The sequence below is a fragment of the Danio rerio genome, chromosome 2 (assembly GCF_052040795.2).
Source record: "Danio rerio strain M-AB ecotype USA chromosome 2, GRCz13ab, whole genome shotgun sequence".
Taxonomy (NCBI): Eukaryota; Metazoa; Chordata; class Actinopteri; order Cypriniformes; family Danionidae; genus Danio; species Danio rerio.
Window position 1 is genome coordinate 31921129 of NC_141022.1, and position 18803 is coordinate 31939931.

General features: G+C 38.9%; 2 protein-coding genes across 11 annotated transcripts in view; one reads left to right on the plus strand and one right to left on the minus strand.

Annotated features, from left to right (window-relative positions):
* LOC147837115 (uncharacterized) overlaps nucleotides 1-18803 on the minus strand; it is a 533045-nt gene that overhangs the window by 81835 nt on the left and 432407 nt on the right. The gene's annotated exons all lie outside the window — the stretch shown is intronic.
* The window catches only part of LOC147846382 (uncharacterized), a 29032-nt gene continuing 24035 nt past the window's right edge, over nucleotides 13807-18803 (plus strand). Inside the window, exons 1-2 of the mRNA XM_087240186.1 lie at nucleotides 13807-15557; nucleotides 15955-17910. Of these exons, the coding sequence (XP_087096312.1) occupies nucleotide 15557; nucleotides 15955-17910 (1957 nt within the window). The 5' untranslated portion in view covers nucleotides 13807-15556. The remainder of the gene's footprint in view (nucleotides 15558-15954; nucleotides 17911-18803) is intronic.

Genomic DNA, 18803 nt, shown 5'->3' on the forward strand with positions numbered 1-18803 from the left:
GACAATTTCTGAGTCATAAATTTGGAAGAGTACCAAATCACCTACAATGCCTGTCTATTGTTTTGATTTCACACCGGGTGGATCTTTTTATTTCATAATGCAAGACAAACAAAGAAACAGAGAACCTGAGATGTCTTTCGAAACAGGAAAAATCTGCAAAAGCCTTATTTTGCAGTAGCAACAGTGCTCAAAAGCATCTCTAGAACTCCCAATTTACAGCTCTCCTCTTACAAAGTCTCATTGTGTTGGATGAAGTACTGAGTGCTGAATGGGCTCTATTCACTGCAGCTGGTTTTATGATGTGTAAAAGATAAGTGGCCCAGTGTCTCTGAAAGTGACGACTCTGATCTGACAAAAAACACTGCGAATGCCTTATGCGCTGCTTACCCATTGATTTCATACTGCCATTCAGCTTAACGCATGAAAACACCCTTGTGCACAATGGACCTTTGTAGAGGCTACTCAAGCTATAGTGGATAGTATTGCTTTTCATGCTTAATGCAAGGTCTGATTAAAATTCATGGTTTAGGTCAGTTCCTCTTCACAGACAAATGAGCCGTGTTTAGCATGAATCTAACTGGTAGGTGTTTTAAAAATAAATAAAATCCATGCAGCAGTAATCTCAAATACAGTACTGTACTCCAAATAATGCATACCAGCAGTAATTGCTTGCTATTCTGGTATACATGTAGGTTGCAGGGTTCCTGCATACTTACTGGTGGCGACATTCTTATTCAAGTTATTCATCCGACTGCTTGACCTGATGTTTTTCTTTTTTTTATTTGACAATCAACCTTGTGGACATGTGCACAGCACAGCAGAGTCTGGATAAACTGACAGCTGACATCACCCCAGGCTGCCAAGTGACGTTCCCTGGCAACGCAACCTCCTGCTCAGTCAACAGTGTCTTCCCAATGACTTTCCATATGCCCTCTGACCATTACAGCTTATTTATTTATATATTTGCTTCCTTAATTTTTGCCTGCAGCCTGACTGTTGGTCAAAAGCAGATGCTTAGCATAAATGTTTTCTGACATTTGTCATTTCCGTTCTTGAAATGAGTCAGAACTGAGGAACAAGCTCCTCGTGTAAATAAGTCATGTTTCTTTAATCTATTTGGTGAAGATTTCTTTGATTAAAATATTTGATTCTTAAACCACACCAAAGCTTCGTGGAGTTTGTGTTAATGGTGTGCATTATAAACATAATATTCATATTGTTAAAAATAAATGTGCACGCACACACATGTACAGTAAGCACACACACACACACACACACCTCAGTTGGGACCAGCTCTATAAACTACATCACAGAAACCTTTGTCAGAGATGGTATAGTGTATGGTGCACATGCACATACAGCATATTCAATATATACATCTTTAAAAAATCATATTTCAAAACCTAAACTTGCTTCCTAATGGTTGTGTTTTCTATTTAGGTGCTAATTTTTAAAGGGGTGCATATGTACTACACAATTTGGAGACATACAATATTAGTACTCAAAAGTAAGCTAAGGATTACAAAATCTCACAAAACTTAATTTGTCAAATTGATTTTTTTAAGGGGTTTTCCAGAGTGTAATTTTAAGGCTTTGTTGTGTTTATAAGATGCAAAACATTGTGTAATTACGCTTCATTTGTAGAAAAAAATCATGTTGTTTCTTACTTTGACTATACTCAGCTAACATGAGAAAAGCTGTCATATTCCCTAGTTTCTTCGAAAGGCCTGCCCTCAAGAGGCTCTGATTGGTCAGCTAACATAATGTGCTGTGATTCAAAGATCGGCTCCATGTCACCAGAAAGTGCCACATCCAGTCACTAGCATGCGCTGTGCCTCTGGAGTGTAAATACTGTTGATCAGTGTGACAGCAGTGTCAGTGTGAACCTGAATTAGACAGAAAATTAAAACATCACATCTGAACCTCATGCCTGCCCTCTAAAATGAAATCTGACAAGTGTCTTTCACACATATTTGGAATAAACATGTGTAAGCAATATGAAAAATCCACACATATTTTGCAAGTTCATTATTTAAGAATTATTATGTAGAATGCACTGAAAGTGGTAGCAAAGAAAGACACTGCATGTGCTGCTGAAGATTGTGGCTGTTTACAGCGCTACAGTTTACAGTTTAATGGATAAATGTGAATTTGTAGCTAAATTGTTAACGGTGCCAAACAGCATTTCCCATTGTTTACATCCTTGCTACAACATACCTTTAACGCAAGAAACTAAGCATGCAATAGATTAATTTCAACAAATAAAAATACTTACTGGTTGTGGCTCACAATTACAATCCACAGCTTTTTCTATTATGGCTGGAGCTGCTCCTTCATTGTGGAGTTTTTAGCCAAATTCAGCACTGAACTGAGAGAGATTCTGGAAGCTGTCCTTTGTCAAATGCTAGAGCCATGTCTTTTTTATAATTATCTGGAACATGATTAAAATTAAATTGAAAGCACATCACTCTTTGTGTCATGTCCTTTGGAAGCCCAAATACAGAAACAGAACAACCTCTGTGGAAATAGCAGCATTTGAACAGCATTTTTGCTTTCTCTGCTATAACATTACAGCGCATCTGGCCATGCCCCTTCCCTTCACTTGCGCATGGTAAATGGGGGTAATCTGAATCATTTATAATCTCACTAGCCCAGATGTATTTTTTGTAGTCCCCAAATTCATTCACTGTACACTTTGCTAAGCTAACTCTGTAAAAGCTAATGTCTCCCTTCACATTGAACGTTGAGTGTATTACATTCAGAGATGTTGTTTATGTTCACACAGCTACATTACACATCATCTAAAGTTTAAAACATGATATCGAAGTGGACCACCCCTTTAACAATGACACTTTTTCAGATTTAGAATTTAAAGTTTTAGTGAACTATCTAAAAGTTTAGCAATCTGTTGCAATAGCTGCAAAGGTAAAATAGTTAAAAGTATACTGATATAAAAGCAGATCACTTAAATGTTGGTATCACAATAACACTAGCAAATACAATAGTTCATGGTAACCAATTTGGAGAACAATGAATATTGCATTTCAATGTAACAAGCAGACCAGCAAAGAAAAAATGTGCATATGCAATATGCAGATATAATCCAACACTCTCATTACGTTAATACTCCAATCTTACCGTTAAGTGTTACAATACACCATCACATTAGAATTTTAAAACTAATGTCTCAATCAAACTGGGCTGTTCTCCAAAGAACAGACATCTCCACATCTATAAAAGGCTTCCCATTGAGCTCACTCTCCCCTTAAACAGATGCAGAGATTAATCACTTTCTAGAGTGTTAAACACTCCAAACCTGCCCTTGAGGAGTGAAGGGTCTATTCACAAAATCTCTATTAAGGGAAATATGTGCCATGGACCAATTAAGGTAGCAGGAGTGCTTGCAGAGATCATTAAGCAGGTTTGTGTGTGGCTCAGGGGCTCTTCATAGTCAGGACCAGCACTCGAGAGAGTGACAGAGTGCAGGGTGGAGCACAAGGGTCTTCTTCACCATGGGGAGTGGGACACACCAACCAGACGAGCCTAATGTCTTCGCCTAGAGAAGAACGCTTCATTTGGGGCCATTAGTGAATTACTGAAGTTTGAAGTCGCTGCTCTCCTGGAAGAGAACATTAGAGCTCCATCTCCCTCCCAGACTTGCTGGAAAACAAATGATAATCGTCACTTAGGGAGAAGTTTGCACGCGGCAGGGGACTATCATTGAATAGCAAGATAACCAGTCAAATCTTCATCCAAATTCAATACGTGATAGCTGCTAACAGAAAGATCGCTAACATGTAATGATGCTTATTATAAATAAATGATGCGACTGGAGGTTTATCTATTGCTTATCTGCGAAGAAAGCTGTGGTTTTGTTGAGAAAATTGTAACTAATGAGTGCACTTATCCACCACTTCTCAGCCAACTTAAATATGGTGGGAGAGAGATGTTCACTTTTTTAAAGTGTAGATGCATTATGGGACCTCAGAGGAAGGACGCTGGCAGACGAATGTCCCTTGCTCTCAAGAGGCCTCCGTACTTTATCTACATGAATGGATTTCATAAGCGGAGATAGTGTGCAGAGCCAGTGATAGTCACTTTAAATGACCCATATCCTCATCTTTTATACATTCTGACCCTCTTTTACGGTTAAGCCATGCATTCCTGCCTCCCTGGCTGAAAGGCATATGATAAGATAAGGAGATATGAACGTGTCTCCTTCTCCTCATTGCTGTAAAAGCCGTCTGCGAGGATGGAGGGATGCGGTTAAGGGTTGTTTGTGCATGGCGAGAAACAATATAATAGCGTGGGTTAATTGAGTTTGTCTTGTTGTGCGAGTGAAACATATTACAGTCAGTCAATGTATAATTGCTTCTGTCAATCTCAATTTTGTCTTCAAGGAAAGGGTTGATATTTTTGTCATTTTGAGTTAAGCACAATTCTGTGAGAAACAACAGTAATTAAAAAGGCATCGCACCCTTTTCTCACTTCGACTTGGGGTTAATGCTAATCCACAACAAAGAAACTTGCAAGAACTTGTTGAGTAAGATTTCAAAATGAGGCATTTCTAAATAGGCAGTGTGTAAAACAAATATGAGCCTTATTTTTCGCCCCAGTGTGTTTCTGTGTAAAACATCTTCCCCTCTGGCTATTCTCTGTGCTGTTTTGAACACTGCAGCCCGGGCTACATCAGCTACTCCTATCTTCTCTTCACATGAAGGGCTCTTGCTTCTCCAGATGTTGCAACTTCTCAGCTAACAAGACTGACCTCTTTAAGACCAACTCTAAGCTGAACTCTGTTCTACACACACAAAAATAATGTAACATACTATTTCAAAAAATATTCTTATGTTCTTTGCAGCCAAATATGTTTTCATGGCATCATGGCATAAAGGAGCAATATTCCAGACATATTTGAAATGAGTAAATTCTCATTTCATGGTTGTCTCAAAGTTGCATGGTGCTGTATTCTTATAGCAGAGCTAAAATGCCGCCCAAATGCTGCTATTTCCACAGAGCCCATTCTGTTACCATATCTGGAGTTCCAATGGACACTACACAAAGAGGGAAGTGCTTATAATTTAATTTAAATTATCTTCCATAGAATTATAAAAAGATATAGCTCAAGCATTTGACAAAGGACAGCTTCCAGAATCTTTCCAAGTTCAGTGTTGAATTCGGCTAAAAACTCCAACCATAATAGACAAAGCTGTGGATTGTGGAATTACAGCACATCGTGTTAGCTGACCACTCAGAGACTTTTAAGGGCAAGGAACTAGGAAATATGGCAGTCATTTTCATGTTAGCTGAGTAGCAGTATATTATCAAAGTAAACGATACGAAAAAATAACACATTTTATTACAAATGAAGCATGACCACACATTGCTTTGCACCTTATAAACAGAGCCAGGCCTGTACACTCTAGGCCACCCCTTTAATTAGGTATATCTTGCTAATTCTGGGCTGGACCCATTTTAGCCTACACAGCTACACAGTCTTGCGAACATTCCTTCATAGATTTTAGTTTATGACATGTTTGTGTCATTAAATTGCTGCAGATTTGTCAGCTTAATATTCATATTACAAATCTTGTGGTCCAACACATACTGTTTGAACTCTATTGGATTGACATACGGGTCCTTATGTCTACCAGTTTGTGTAGATTTCATCCTGTGTGCGTATTTTTTAAAATAATTAATTTATTTATTTTTTGCAGATTTGTAAAACACACTAGAAGCTGTGGCAAAATTGTTTCCCTGAAAAACCATCCACCATGCCTACAGCAACTAGATTTACTATGCATAGCATAATTTGCATATCATATGCATATTCCAATCTGTGATATGAATTGTAAATAATTGTGTTTAAGAGTAACACTGTGAAAGTGAAATGAACCTAAATTAGCAACACTATATATGAATTAGCAATATTTATTTAAAATATATCTATGAGGGGTGTACTCATTTATGCTGAGGACTTATTTATTACATAATTCTGAGCCATTCGTCTTGCAGAATAAAGGACAGGTCACTACGGTAGTTGGCAGTTCATTTTGCTGTGGTGATTTGGTCGAAGGAAAAAAAAAAAAAAAAAAAAATATATATATATATATATATATATATATATATATATATATATATATATATATATATATATATATATTATATTTATTTATTATATTTATTTATATATATATTTCCCAATTTTTTTTATATATATTTCCCAAATTATGTTTGACACAGCAAGGAAATTTTCAAAGTATGTCTGATAATATTTTTTTTCTTTTGAAGAAAGTCTTATTTGTTTTATTTCAGCAAGAATAAAAGCTGTTTTATTTTTTTTTAAAACTATTTTAAGGTAAAAATTATTAGCCCCTTTAAGCTATATAATTTTTCAATAGTCTACAGGACAAACCATCATTATACAATAACTTGCTTAATTACCCTAACCTGCCTAGTTAACCTAATTAACCTAGTTAAATCTTTAAATATCACTTTAAGCCAGGGGTCACCAATCTCGTTCCAGGAGGGCCGGTGTTCCTGCAGGGTTTAGCTCCAACTTGCTTCAACACACCTGCCTGGATGTTTTAAGAATATTTAGTAAAACATTGATTAGCTTGCTCAGGTGTTTTTAATTAGGGTTAGAGCTAAAATCTGCAGGACACCGGCTCTCTAGGAACAAGTTTGGTGACCCCTGCTTTAATCTGTATAGAAGTGTCTTGAAGTGTCTTTGCACACGAACTGAAGACCGGAGATGTCGCTGGGGCACTTCAGATCATTTTGGAAGGGCACTTTCTAACTAAGACTAAAAAGGCCTATGCACTGCACATGGTCCAGGATCAACATCAGGGAATTTGAATCTTGATGGTCCAGGATCAACATCTGTAAATTTGATTCTTAATGGTCCAAAACCAGCATCGGTGAATTTGAGTTTTGATGGTCCAGGATCAACATCAGTTAATTTTTATCTTGATGGTCCGGGATCAACATCAGAGAATTTTAATCTTGGTGGTCCAGGATCAACATAAGTAAATTTGAATCTTGATGGTCCAGGATCAACATCAGTGAATTTGAATCTTGATGGTCCAGGATCAACATCACTGAATTTTAATCTTTATGATCGAGGATTAGCATTACTGAATTTGAATCTTGATGATCCAGGATCAGCATCTGTAAACTTTAATCTTAATGGTCCAGGATCAACATCGGTGAATTTTACTCTTGATGGTCCAGGATCAACATCAGTAAATTTGAATCTTGATGATCCAGGATCAACATCAATGAATTTTATTCTTGATGGTCCAGGATCAACATCACTGAATTTTATTTTTGATGGTCCAGGATCAACATCACTGAATTTTAATCTAGATGGTCCAGGATCAACATCACTGAATTTTAATCTTGATGATCCAGGATCAACATCAGTGAATTTTCATCTTGATTGTCCAGGATCAACATCAGTGAATTTTAATCTTGATGGACCAGGATCAACACCACTGAATTTTAATTTTGATGGTCCAGGATCGACATCAGTGAATTTGAATATTGATGGTTCAGGATCAGCATCACTGAATTTGAATCTTGATGGTCCAGGATCGACATGAGTGAATTTTAATCTTGATGATCCAGGATCAACATCAGTAAATTTTAGTCTTGATGGTCCAGGATCAACATCAGTGAATTTTAAATTTGATGGTCCAGGATCAACATCAGTGAATTTGAATCTTGATGGTCCAGGATCAACATCAGTGAATTTTTATTTTGATAGTCCAGGATCAACATCAGTGAATTTTAATCTTGACGATCCAGAATCAACATGAGTGAATTTTAAATTTGATGGTCCAAGATCAACATCAGTGAATTTGAATCTTGATGGTCCAGGATCAACATCAGTGAATTTTACTCTTGATGGTCCAGGATCAACATAAATAAGTGAAGTTTAGTTTTAAACTAATTTCGAGAGAAGCATGTGCTCATGATTTACCCAGCTGGTCCACATTAACTAATTATGATCCTCCAATCAAAGGATCCCAAACCACTATATATATCCTCATTTCCTTTCTACAACTATCTTCGTCTGGAGGAAAGCTTCCTGCTTCTAAAAAGCTTTAGCTCTAAAAGCTTTTACAGCATTGCACTTTTTAGCCCATCAATATGGAAATAACCAACAATATCTACAACTGCAACCAGAGCCCTGCTCTCCCTGAGACTTCAGCCACTGCAATGAATCCAAACTCTCACCGCTCTTCGCGGTCCACCTGTGGTAACGTAGTATGCTTTAAGGGGAAACTTCTCTCTTTAAGGAGAAACTACTCTCCAAAAGAATAAATATTTCTTATGTCTTTAGAAAAGCAAGACTCTCTTAAATAAAAAATAATTTAAACCATTTTAAAGACACAAACACTATGGACAACGTCCTCCTATAATCTGTAAACAAGCAGAGATTATAACAAACCAAATAAACCCACCTTTCAAGCTTGCTGTCTGTTCACAGGTCCATAACATTTTAACAGCCTGGCTGATTTGACTGCAAAGATCAAAGCAATCCAATCCATAAAACTTTAGTCCACAACATGTTTACATGTTTATAAACATACATGGATACACTGCTGTCATCCAAACTTGTTGCTGGAGTGCTTTCAGTAAAGTAGTATCTTTCAGACAAAAACACTTGTATTATGGTCTAACAAAATGGCTGCCGACCTTTTGATTGACACTTCATTGAGCCAATAGCTGAAAAGAGAAGTGTCACCATCCAAGCTGTCAGAACATGAGATGGTCCCGCCCTCTCTTACGATAGTTATGAACAGACTTGGTTGCAAAGACTTTGTGAATGAATTGGGCCAATTATGCTTCTGATTTCATTCATGTTAAGATTCCAAATGTTATGTTATTTAATCAATCAGATTAAAGTAAAGCCCATAGTAAACATTTAATTGACACAGTTTAATAAGTATTGTTCAAGTGCAAATTAAATGACAACATCATTTTAGAAGTTAAATAAATAAATAAATTAAACAAATAACTAACATAAATAAATAACATGCATATAAATAAACAAACCCTGCCACTTCCAATAGCTATTTAACTTCTAAAATAAAATTACCCACCTAATGACAATAAGCATCCATCGATCATAGAAGTCCGATCGTAATATGTCACAGGAATTTAAACTTATCACTTCACCTACTCCTCAGCTACTCCTGAGCACCTCAGCTCTCCCTTCCTATCCTAATATTCAGTCAGCTTTTGCTGATTGAACCAGAAATTGTGGATCATCTTATTTAAAAAGAGATCGACAACCACTTTATGTTTGACCATTCTCTGCCCCACCACTCAAGGTTTCACGCATTTGTCCCATAAGCAGTGCAACTTGCAAATTCTCCATCACTGGCTTCTTTCTAACAATCGCAGAATCCCCCACCTTATCCAACTTTAGATGATATTCTAATCACCCCCCCCCACATTGCCTCCAGCCAAACACCTAGAGATCACCAAAAGGTTTTCGCCAATCTAGGTATTCTGCTCGCAGAAGGCTGGACCCAATACATTTATCGAATTTCTAGGCATCAACTTCGATTTGCTCAAATTCCAAGCTTCTCTTCCTAAAGAGAAAATAGGCTGAATAATTTCTCTTTATCTTGTATTATAAGAAAGAGACTTGAATTAAACGCATACTGTTATCTATCCTCGGCCACCTAAAATTCACAGTGCAAATTACCTCAAACTTGCCTACTCCAGCTCCCTACCACAAGTCACGATTTAAAAGGCACAATTTCTCTCTCAAAACCCACCCACAATGAACTCCGCTTATGGATTGCTTCCTTAAGCTATGGAACGGCTGTTCCTTCTTCTGCAGAGATTGTTCGCACCCCCATTAGATATTTGTCTATTTACTGGTGCTACCCCATCAGTTGGGTTCCAAGGGTACTCAGAGGCCACTGGTTGCCACCACATGGCCCCCTCAATCTATTTCCACTCTAGAAACCATTGTTCATCAGCTTTCTTCAAACTGTACCCAATAGTCGCTGCCACCATACTATGGGGAGACGAATGGTCCACCTCTAGGATTCTCATTTATTGTGTTGAGGAAGAAACAATATAATGCATAGACAAAGGCGTTCCTACTCTCTAAGCTTTAATGCTACTTTTAAGATGTCTTATTTGACATTAGTCAATTTATCATGTCTGCATAATACGTGCCAGGTTGCAAAACCAAATCACTGACTCTCATTTTCTTTCCAGAAACTTTGGTCACTGGCTACAGAAGTGGACCCCAACTCAATGCCTGTCCATCCCTTTCCACAAATGACATTACCTTAAGCCACCCCCATTATAACCTCCACCAAACTCCATATCACTTACCATTAAAGTAGTAACCTTCAGACCCTTCAGTCACACATCACAGCATGAAACATTTAAACTCAACCCTCACTCCAACCCACCATAGCAGATCTAATTTTGTGTGATGAGGAAAGAAAGGGTTTCCTCGTCCTGCAAAGTAAGATAGATCTATTGACAAAGAACATTTCATTTACATCTTCAACATTCCTGCCCTCACCCACCCAGTCCAAACTCTCTAGTATACCTACACTCGAGGATTATAAGAAACAAACCCCCTAGCCCCCCTTTTTACTGATGACGCTAATCGTCCAGTATCACATCTCTGGTTCCAGAAACACCTCAAAGTTGTCCACCTCTCAGGATTTCCTCCCGAACCAATCTCCAGCCATTCATTCAGAATTGGCATTATTAAAAGGCTTTCCCAGCACCAGATCCAGACCCTTGGTCATTGGTTCTCTGAAGCCTTTCAAATCCTACATTCGCCTCAGTCTTTTCATCTCAAAGAACCCAAGTTGTTTCTTTCAAACCTCTCAGCCCAATCTTGGCCACCCCTTTATTCTCAAGCCAAAGCCATCTATCTGTCCATCCCTAGCAAACCCCCTCACGGCTCAGACTCCCGCTGGAGTAAATATGAGCTTCAGCTCTCGCAGAGCTTAACATGACCCTCTTTCTGTTCCCCCTGCCAGCATTGAGTTCCTCTGCTGTTTCCTCCTAGTTCTTTACTCCCTGCCTTTGACTCTCATGTAATCTCCTTGCTACATCAGCATCACCCTAAGCTCAGATTTCGCAGGGGTCAACATGAGCTTTGGCTCTGACAAGAGCCTACCCTATCACCCGCTCCTTTCTGTTCCCCTTGCCAGCGTTGAGTAATTCCGCTGTTCCCTCCTAGCTCTTTACCCCTTGCCTTTGGCTCTCTGGTAACCTCCTTGCTCCATCTGCATCACCCAAGCTCAGACTCTCGCAAGGGTCAACACGAGCTTCGGCTCTCGCAAGAGCCTCACCTTTCACCCTCTCCTTTCTGTTCCTCCTGCCAGTGTTGAGTGCTTCCACTGTTCCCTCCTAGCTCTTTACCCCTCGCCTTTGGCTCTCTTGTTACCACCTTGCTCAATCTGCTTAAAGCTCAGACTCCTGTAGGGGTCAACACAAGTTTCGGCTCTCCCAAGAGCCTCCCCTTTCACCCTCTCTTTTCTGTTATCCCTGCCAGCGTTGAGTACTTCCGCTGTTTCCTCCTAGCTCTTCACTCCTTGCCTTTGGCCCTCTCATAACCTCCTTGCTCTATCTGCATCACCCAAGCTCAGACTCTCGCAAGGGTCAACACGAGCTTCGGCTCTCGCAAGAGCCTCACCTTTCACCCTCTCCTTTCTGTTCCTCCTGCCAGTGTTGAGTGCTTCCACTGTTCCCTCCTAGCTCTTTACCCCTCGCCTTTGGCTCTCTTGTTACCACCTTGCTCAATCTGCTTAAAGCTCAGACTCCTGTAGGGGTCAACACAAGTTTCGGCTCTCCCAAGAGCCTCCCCTTTCACCCTCTCTTTTCTGTTATCCCTGCCAGCATTGAGTACTTCCGCTGTTTCCTCCTAGCTCTTCACTCCTTGCCTTTGGCCCTCTCATAACCTCCTTGCTCTATCTGCATCACCCTAAGCTCAGACTCCTGCAGGGGTCAACGCAAGCTGTGGCTCTCATAAGAACCTCACCTATCAACCTCTCCTTTCTGTATGCCCTGCCAGCGATAAGCGTTTCTGCTGTTCCCTCCAATCTCTTAACTCCTTGCCTTGACTCTCAACTAACCTCTTTTCTCCATCTTAGCATCACCCAAAGCTCAAACCCCCACAGGGGTCAACACGAGCTTCGGTTCTCGCAAGAGCCTCCCCTATCACCCTCACCTTCCTGTTTCCACTGCCAGAAATGAGTGCTTATGCTGCATCATTTTATTTATTCTGTATTGTCATTCATCAGTTTCTACATTTTGTTTAATCTGTATAGTAGTTCATTAGCATTACATGTTATCATATTCTGTATTTTGCATAGTAATCTCGTTATCTCCAACAGCTCTCCCCTTTTTTCTTTCCCCCCTGTCAGCGTTGTATGCTCCCTCTGCCTTAGTATCTTATTGCATAATTTGTATATTCTGTATAGTACTTGTGTTGGATATTTGTGTTTCTTACAGCTGCTCTCCCCCCTTTTACCTGCCCTGCAGCATCAAGCACCTTTGCAGCTCCAATTAATTTATTCTGCATAATGGTTTATTGTTATATCTTGTATTGTATCATTTGCATAAAAATTGTTTAGTATATCTGTTACTTCCAGCCACCTTGCCCATTTCTTTTCCCATTCTAGTGTGGAGTGCTTCCGCTGCACCAGTTTATTTGTTTTCCATATAGTTATTGATAAATGTCTACATTGTGTTCATTCTGCATAGTAGTCCATTTGTATTTCATGTATTATATTGTGTATTTCTGGATAATAATCATATTACTCCCAGCAGCTCTCCCCTTTCCACTTGCCAGAATTGAGTGCCTTACTGTTTTCTACCAGCTGTTTACTCATTGTTTTTTGACTCCCATCCAACCCCCTTCCTCCACATTAACATCACCCTAAGCTCTGACTCCTGCCGGAGTCAATAGGAGTTTCGGCTCTCGCAAGAGCCTCACCTATCGCCTTCACCTTCCAGTTTCCCCTGCCAGTGTCGAGTGTTTTCGCTGCATCAGTTTATTTATTCTTTATAGTTATTCACCAGTATCGGCATTGACATGTTTATTCTGCATAGTAGTTCATTAGCATTTCATGTTCTGTATTTTGCATAGTAACCTTGTTACTTCAACAGCTCCCCCCTTTTTCTCTCCCCTTACCAGCGTTGTGGGCTCCCGCTGCATTAGTATCTTTCTTATTGATTATTTTGCATATTATGCATAGTAATTGTATAGCATATTTTTGTTAATTACAGCTGTTTTTCTTCTGCCAGCGCTAAGTGCTTCCGCTGCTTACTGCATTTTATTATGCATAGTATTTCCCTAATGTTTCATGTTTTTATTTTATTGTTAATATATTAAATCTGTGTTAATACCAGCTTCCTTCCCCTCTTTTTCTCCCTGCCAGTTTCTAGCAACATGCCAACATTGAGTGCTTCTGCTGCATAGCAGTTGTATATTCCATACAGTAATTTATATAGCACTGTTTCCTCCAGCTTCTCTCCTTTGTTTACCCCCAACAGCTTTTTATGCTTCCGCTACCAAATCTCTTCCCTCCTCTTAAACAGCCAGCTCCACACCCTTCATTATTACATCTCACAAACCTTCTCTTAAGCACTGACTCCCGTAGAGGGCCCATTTAAGCCCCAATTTACACACGAGTCTCCACCCACCCTTTAAGCCACTCAGACTCCCTCAGACTTCCTAACGTTATTTCTTAGCCACCAAGCCCACCCTGCCCTTCACACACTCCCTAGAAAACTTTTCCCCCACTTTTTATCAGTTCTTCACATATATATCCAGCAGCCGGATATAGCACTTTTTCTTTGCACTTTGGGGAGTTCCTGTGTAAACACGCGGCTGCTGTCCCTAGCGCTTATCATTGGCTTTTTGGGGAGTTTGAGATAGACCTGAGCTCAATCTCCACTCGCCCTGCAAAAGGGGGGGAGCCCTGGGCTCGAGGATCCCTTGAGCTCAGGGCTCTCTCCCGGGACAGCATGCCAAACAAGCTATGTATAAATCATGAGCTAAGTGTGAACTCTTGAAGTGAAGTTTAGTTTTAAACTAATTTCGAGAGAAGCATGTGCTCATGATTTACCCAGCTGGTCCACATTAACTAATTATGATCCTCCAATCAAAGGATCCCAAACCACTATATATATCCTCATTTCCTTTCTACAACTATCTTCGTCTGGAAGAAACCCCCCCTCCTCCCCTTCTTCCTCCTTTATCCAGAATGGGCGGCACGGTGGCCCAGTGACTAGCACTGTTGCCTCACAGCAAGAATACCAATGGTGTTGGGTCCTCGCTGAGCCATCTGGTATTTCTGTGTGGAGTTTGCATGTTCTCCCCGTGTCCGCGTGGGTTTCCCCCGGGTTCCCCGGTTTCCTCCCACCATCCAAATGTGCTCTATATTATAGATAAAACAAGCCTAAACCTTTTTTATAATGTCTTACTCTCAGGAAGTTCGCCTTAGCCTCAGCAGCGGGGGAGTTTGAGATAGACTTGAGCTCAATCTCCACTCGCCCTGCAAAAGGGGGGGAGCCCTGGGCTTGAGGATCCCTTGAGCTCAGGGCTCTCTCCCGGGACAGCATGCCAAACAAGCTATGTATAAATCATGAGCTAAGTGTGAACTCTTGCAATTTGAATCTTGATGGTCCAGGATCAACATTACTGAATTTGAATCTTGATGGTCCAGGATCAACATTTGTAAATTTTAATCTTGATGGTCCAGGATCAACAGCAGTGAATTTTAAATGTGATGGTCCAGGATCAACATCACTGAATTTTAATTTTGATGGTCCAAGATCAATATCAGTGAATTTGAATCTTGATGATCCAGGATCAACATCAGTGAATTTTAATCTTGATGGTCCAGGATCAATATCAGTGAATTTTATTTTGATGTTCGAGGATCAGCATTACTGAATTTGAATCTTGATGGTCCAGGATCGACATCAGTGAATTTGAATATTGATGGTTCAGGATCAGCATCACTGTATTTGAATCTTGATGGTCCAGGATCGACATCAGTGAATTTGAATATTGATGGTTCAGGATCAGCATCACTGAATTTTAATCTCTATGGTCCAGGATCAACATCAGTAAATTTTTATCTTGATGGTCCAGGATCAACATCACTGATTATTAATCTTGATGGTCCAGGATCAACATTACTGATTATTAATCTTGATAGTCCAGGTTCAACATTACTGATTATTAATCTTGATAGTCCAGAATCAACATCAGTAAATTTGAATCTTGATGGTGAAGGATCAACATCAACGAATATTATTATTGATGGTCCAGGATCAACATCTGTAAACTTGATGGTCCAGGATCAACATCAGTGAATTTGAATCTTGATGGTCCAGGATCAACATTTGTAAATTTTAATCTTGATGGTCCAGGATCAACAGCAGTGAATTTGAATCTTGATTGTCCAGGATCAACATCACTAAATTTGAATCTTAATGATCCAGGATCAATATCAGTGAATTTTAATCTTGATGGTCCAGGATCAATATCAGTGAATTTTAATCTTGATGGTCGAGGATCAACATCAGTGAATTTTAATCTTTATGGTCCAGGATTAACATCAGTGAATTTTAAATTTGATGGTCCAGGATCAACATCACTGAATTTTAATGTTGATGGTCCAGGATCAATATCAGTGAATTTAAATCTTGATGATCCAGGATCAACATCAGTGAATTTTAATCTTGATGGTCCAGGATCAACATCACTGAATTTCAATCTTGATGGTCCAGGATCAACATCACTGAATTTCAATCTTGATGATCCAGGATCAACATCAGTGAATTTTAATCTTGTTGGTCCAGGATCAATATCAGTGAATTTGCATCTTGATGGTCGAGGATCAGCATTACTGAATTTGAATCTTGATGATCCAGGATTAACATCAGTGAATTTTAATCTTGATGGTCCAGGATCAACATCACTGAATTTTAATCTTGATGGTCCAGGATCAGCATTACTGAATTTGAATCTTGATGGTCCAGGATTAACATCAGTGAATTTTAATCTTGATGGTCCAGGATCAACATCACTGAATTTCAATCTTGATGGTCCAGGATCAACATCACTGAATTTTAATCTTGATGGTCCAGGATCAACATCAGTAAATTTTAATCTTGATGGTCCAGGATCAACATCAGTAAATTTTCATCTTGATGGTCGAGGAATAGCATTACTGAATTTGAATCTTGATGGTCCAGGATCAACATCACTGAATTTCAATCTTGATGGTCCAGGATCAACATCACTGAATTTTAATCTTGATGGTCCAGGTTCAACATCAGTAAATTTTAATCTTGATGGTCCAGGATCAACATCAGTAAATTTTCATCTTGATGGTCGAGGAATAGCATTACTGAATTTGAATCTTGATGGTCCAGGATCAACATCACTGAATTTCAATCTTGATGGTCCAGGATCAACATCACTGAATTTCAATCTTGATGATCCAGGATCAACATCAGTGAATTTTAATCTTGTTGGTCCAGGATCAATATCAGTGAATTTGCATCTTGATGGTCGAGGATCAGCATTACTGAATTTGAATCTTGATGATCCAGGATTAACATCAGTGAATTTTAATCTTGATGGTCCAGGATCAACATCACTGAATTTTAATCTTGATGGTCCAGGATCAGCATTACTGAATTTGAATCTTGATGGTCCAGGATTAACATCAGTGAATTTTAATCTTGATGGTCCAGGATCAACATCACTGAATTTCAATCTTGATGGTCCAGGATCAACATCACTGAATTTTAATCTTGATGGTCCAGGATCAACATCAGCAAATTTTGATGGTCCAGGATCAACATCAGTGAATTTTAAATTTGATGGTCCAGGATCAACATCAGTGTATTTTAATCTTTATGGTCCAGGATTAACATCAGTGAATTTTAATCTTGATTGTCCAGGATCAATATCAGTGAATTTTAATCTTAATGGTCGAGGATCAGCATTACTGATTTTGAATCTTGATGATCCAGGATCAACATCAGTGAATTTTACACTTGATGGTCCAGGATCAACATCATTCAATTTGAATCTTGATGGTCCAGGATTAACATCAGTGAATTTTAAATTTGATGGTCAAGGATCAACATCAGTGAAATTTAATCTTGATGGTCCAGGATCAACATCAGTGAATTTCAATCTTGATGATCGAGGATCAACATCAGTAAATTTTAATCTTGATGGTCCAGGATCAATATCAGTGAATTTTAATTTTGATGGTCCAGGATCAACATCAGTGAATTTTAATCTTGATGGTCCAGGATCAACATCACTGAATTTTAATTTTGATGGTCCAGGATCAACATCACTGAATTTTAATCTTTATGGTCGAGGATTAGCATTACTGAATTTGAATCTTGATGATCCAGGATCACCATCTGTAAACTTTAACCCTAATAGTCCAGGATCAACATTGGTGAATTTTACTCTTGATAGTCCAGGATCAACATCAGTAAATTTGAATCTTGATGATCCAGGATCAGCATCACTGAATTTGAATCTTGATGGTCCGGGATCAACATCATTAAATTTGAATCATGATGATCCAGGATCAACATCAGTGAAATTTAATCTTGATGGTCCAGGATCAACATCACTGAATTTCAATCTGGATGATCCAGGATCAACATCAGTGAATTTCAATCTTGATGATTCAGGATCAGCATCAGTGAATTTTAATCTTAATGGTCCAGGATTAACATCAGTGAAATTTAATTTTGATTGTCCAGGATCAACATCAGTAAATTGGAATCTTGATGATCCAGGATCAACATCAGTGAATTTTAATCTTGATGGTCCAGGATCAACATCAGTGACTTTCAATTTTGATGGTCCAGGATCAACATCAGTGAATTTTAATATTGATGGTCCAGGATCAACATCAGTGAATTTTAGTCTTGATGGTCCAGCATCAACATCATTAAATTTGAATCTTGATGGTCAAGGATCACCATCAGTGAATTTTAAATTTGATGGTCCAGGATCAACATCAGTGAATTTTAAATTTGATCGTCCAGGATCAACATCCATGAATTTTAATCTTGATGGTCCAGGATCAACATCAGTGAATTTTGATGGTCCAGGATCAATATCAGTGAAATTTAATCTTGATGGTCCAGAATTAACATCAGTGAAATTTAATCTTGATGGTCCAGGATCAACATCACTGAATTTTACTCTTGATGGTCCAGGATCAACATCATTAAATTTGAATCTTGATGGTCCAGGATCAACATCAGTGAATTTTAAATTTGATGGTCCAGGATCACCATCAGTGAATTTTAATCTTGATGGTCCAGGATCAACATCACTGAATTTCAATCTTAATGATCCAGGATCAACATCAGTGAATTTTAATCTTGATGATCTAGGATCAACATCAGTACTATTCAGTCTTGATGGTCCAGGATCAAAATCAGTGAATTTTAAATTTGATGGTCCAGGATCAACATCACTGAATTTGAATCCTGATGGTCCAGGATCAACATCAGTAAATTTTAATCTTGATGGTCGAGGATCAGCATTACTGAATTTGAATCTTGATGATCCAGGATCAACATCAGTGAATTTTACTTTTGATGGTCCAGGATCAACATCACTGAATTTGAATCTTGATGGTCCAGGATCAACATTAGTAAATTTTAATCTTGATGGTCGAGGATCAACATTACTGAATTTGAATCTTGATGATCCAGGATCAACATCAGTGAATTTGGATGGTCCA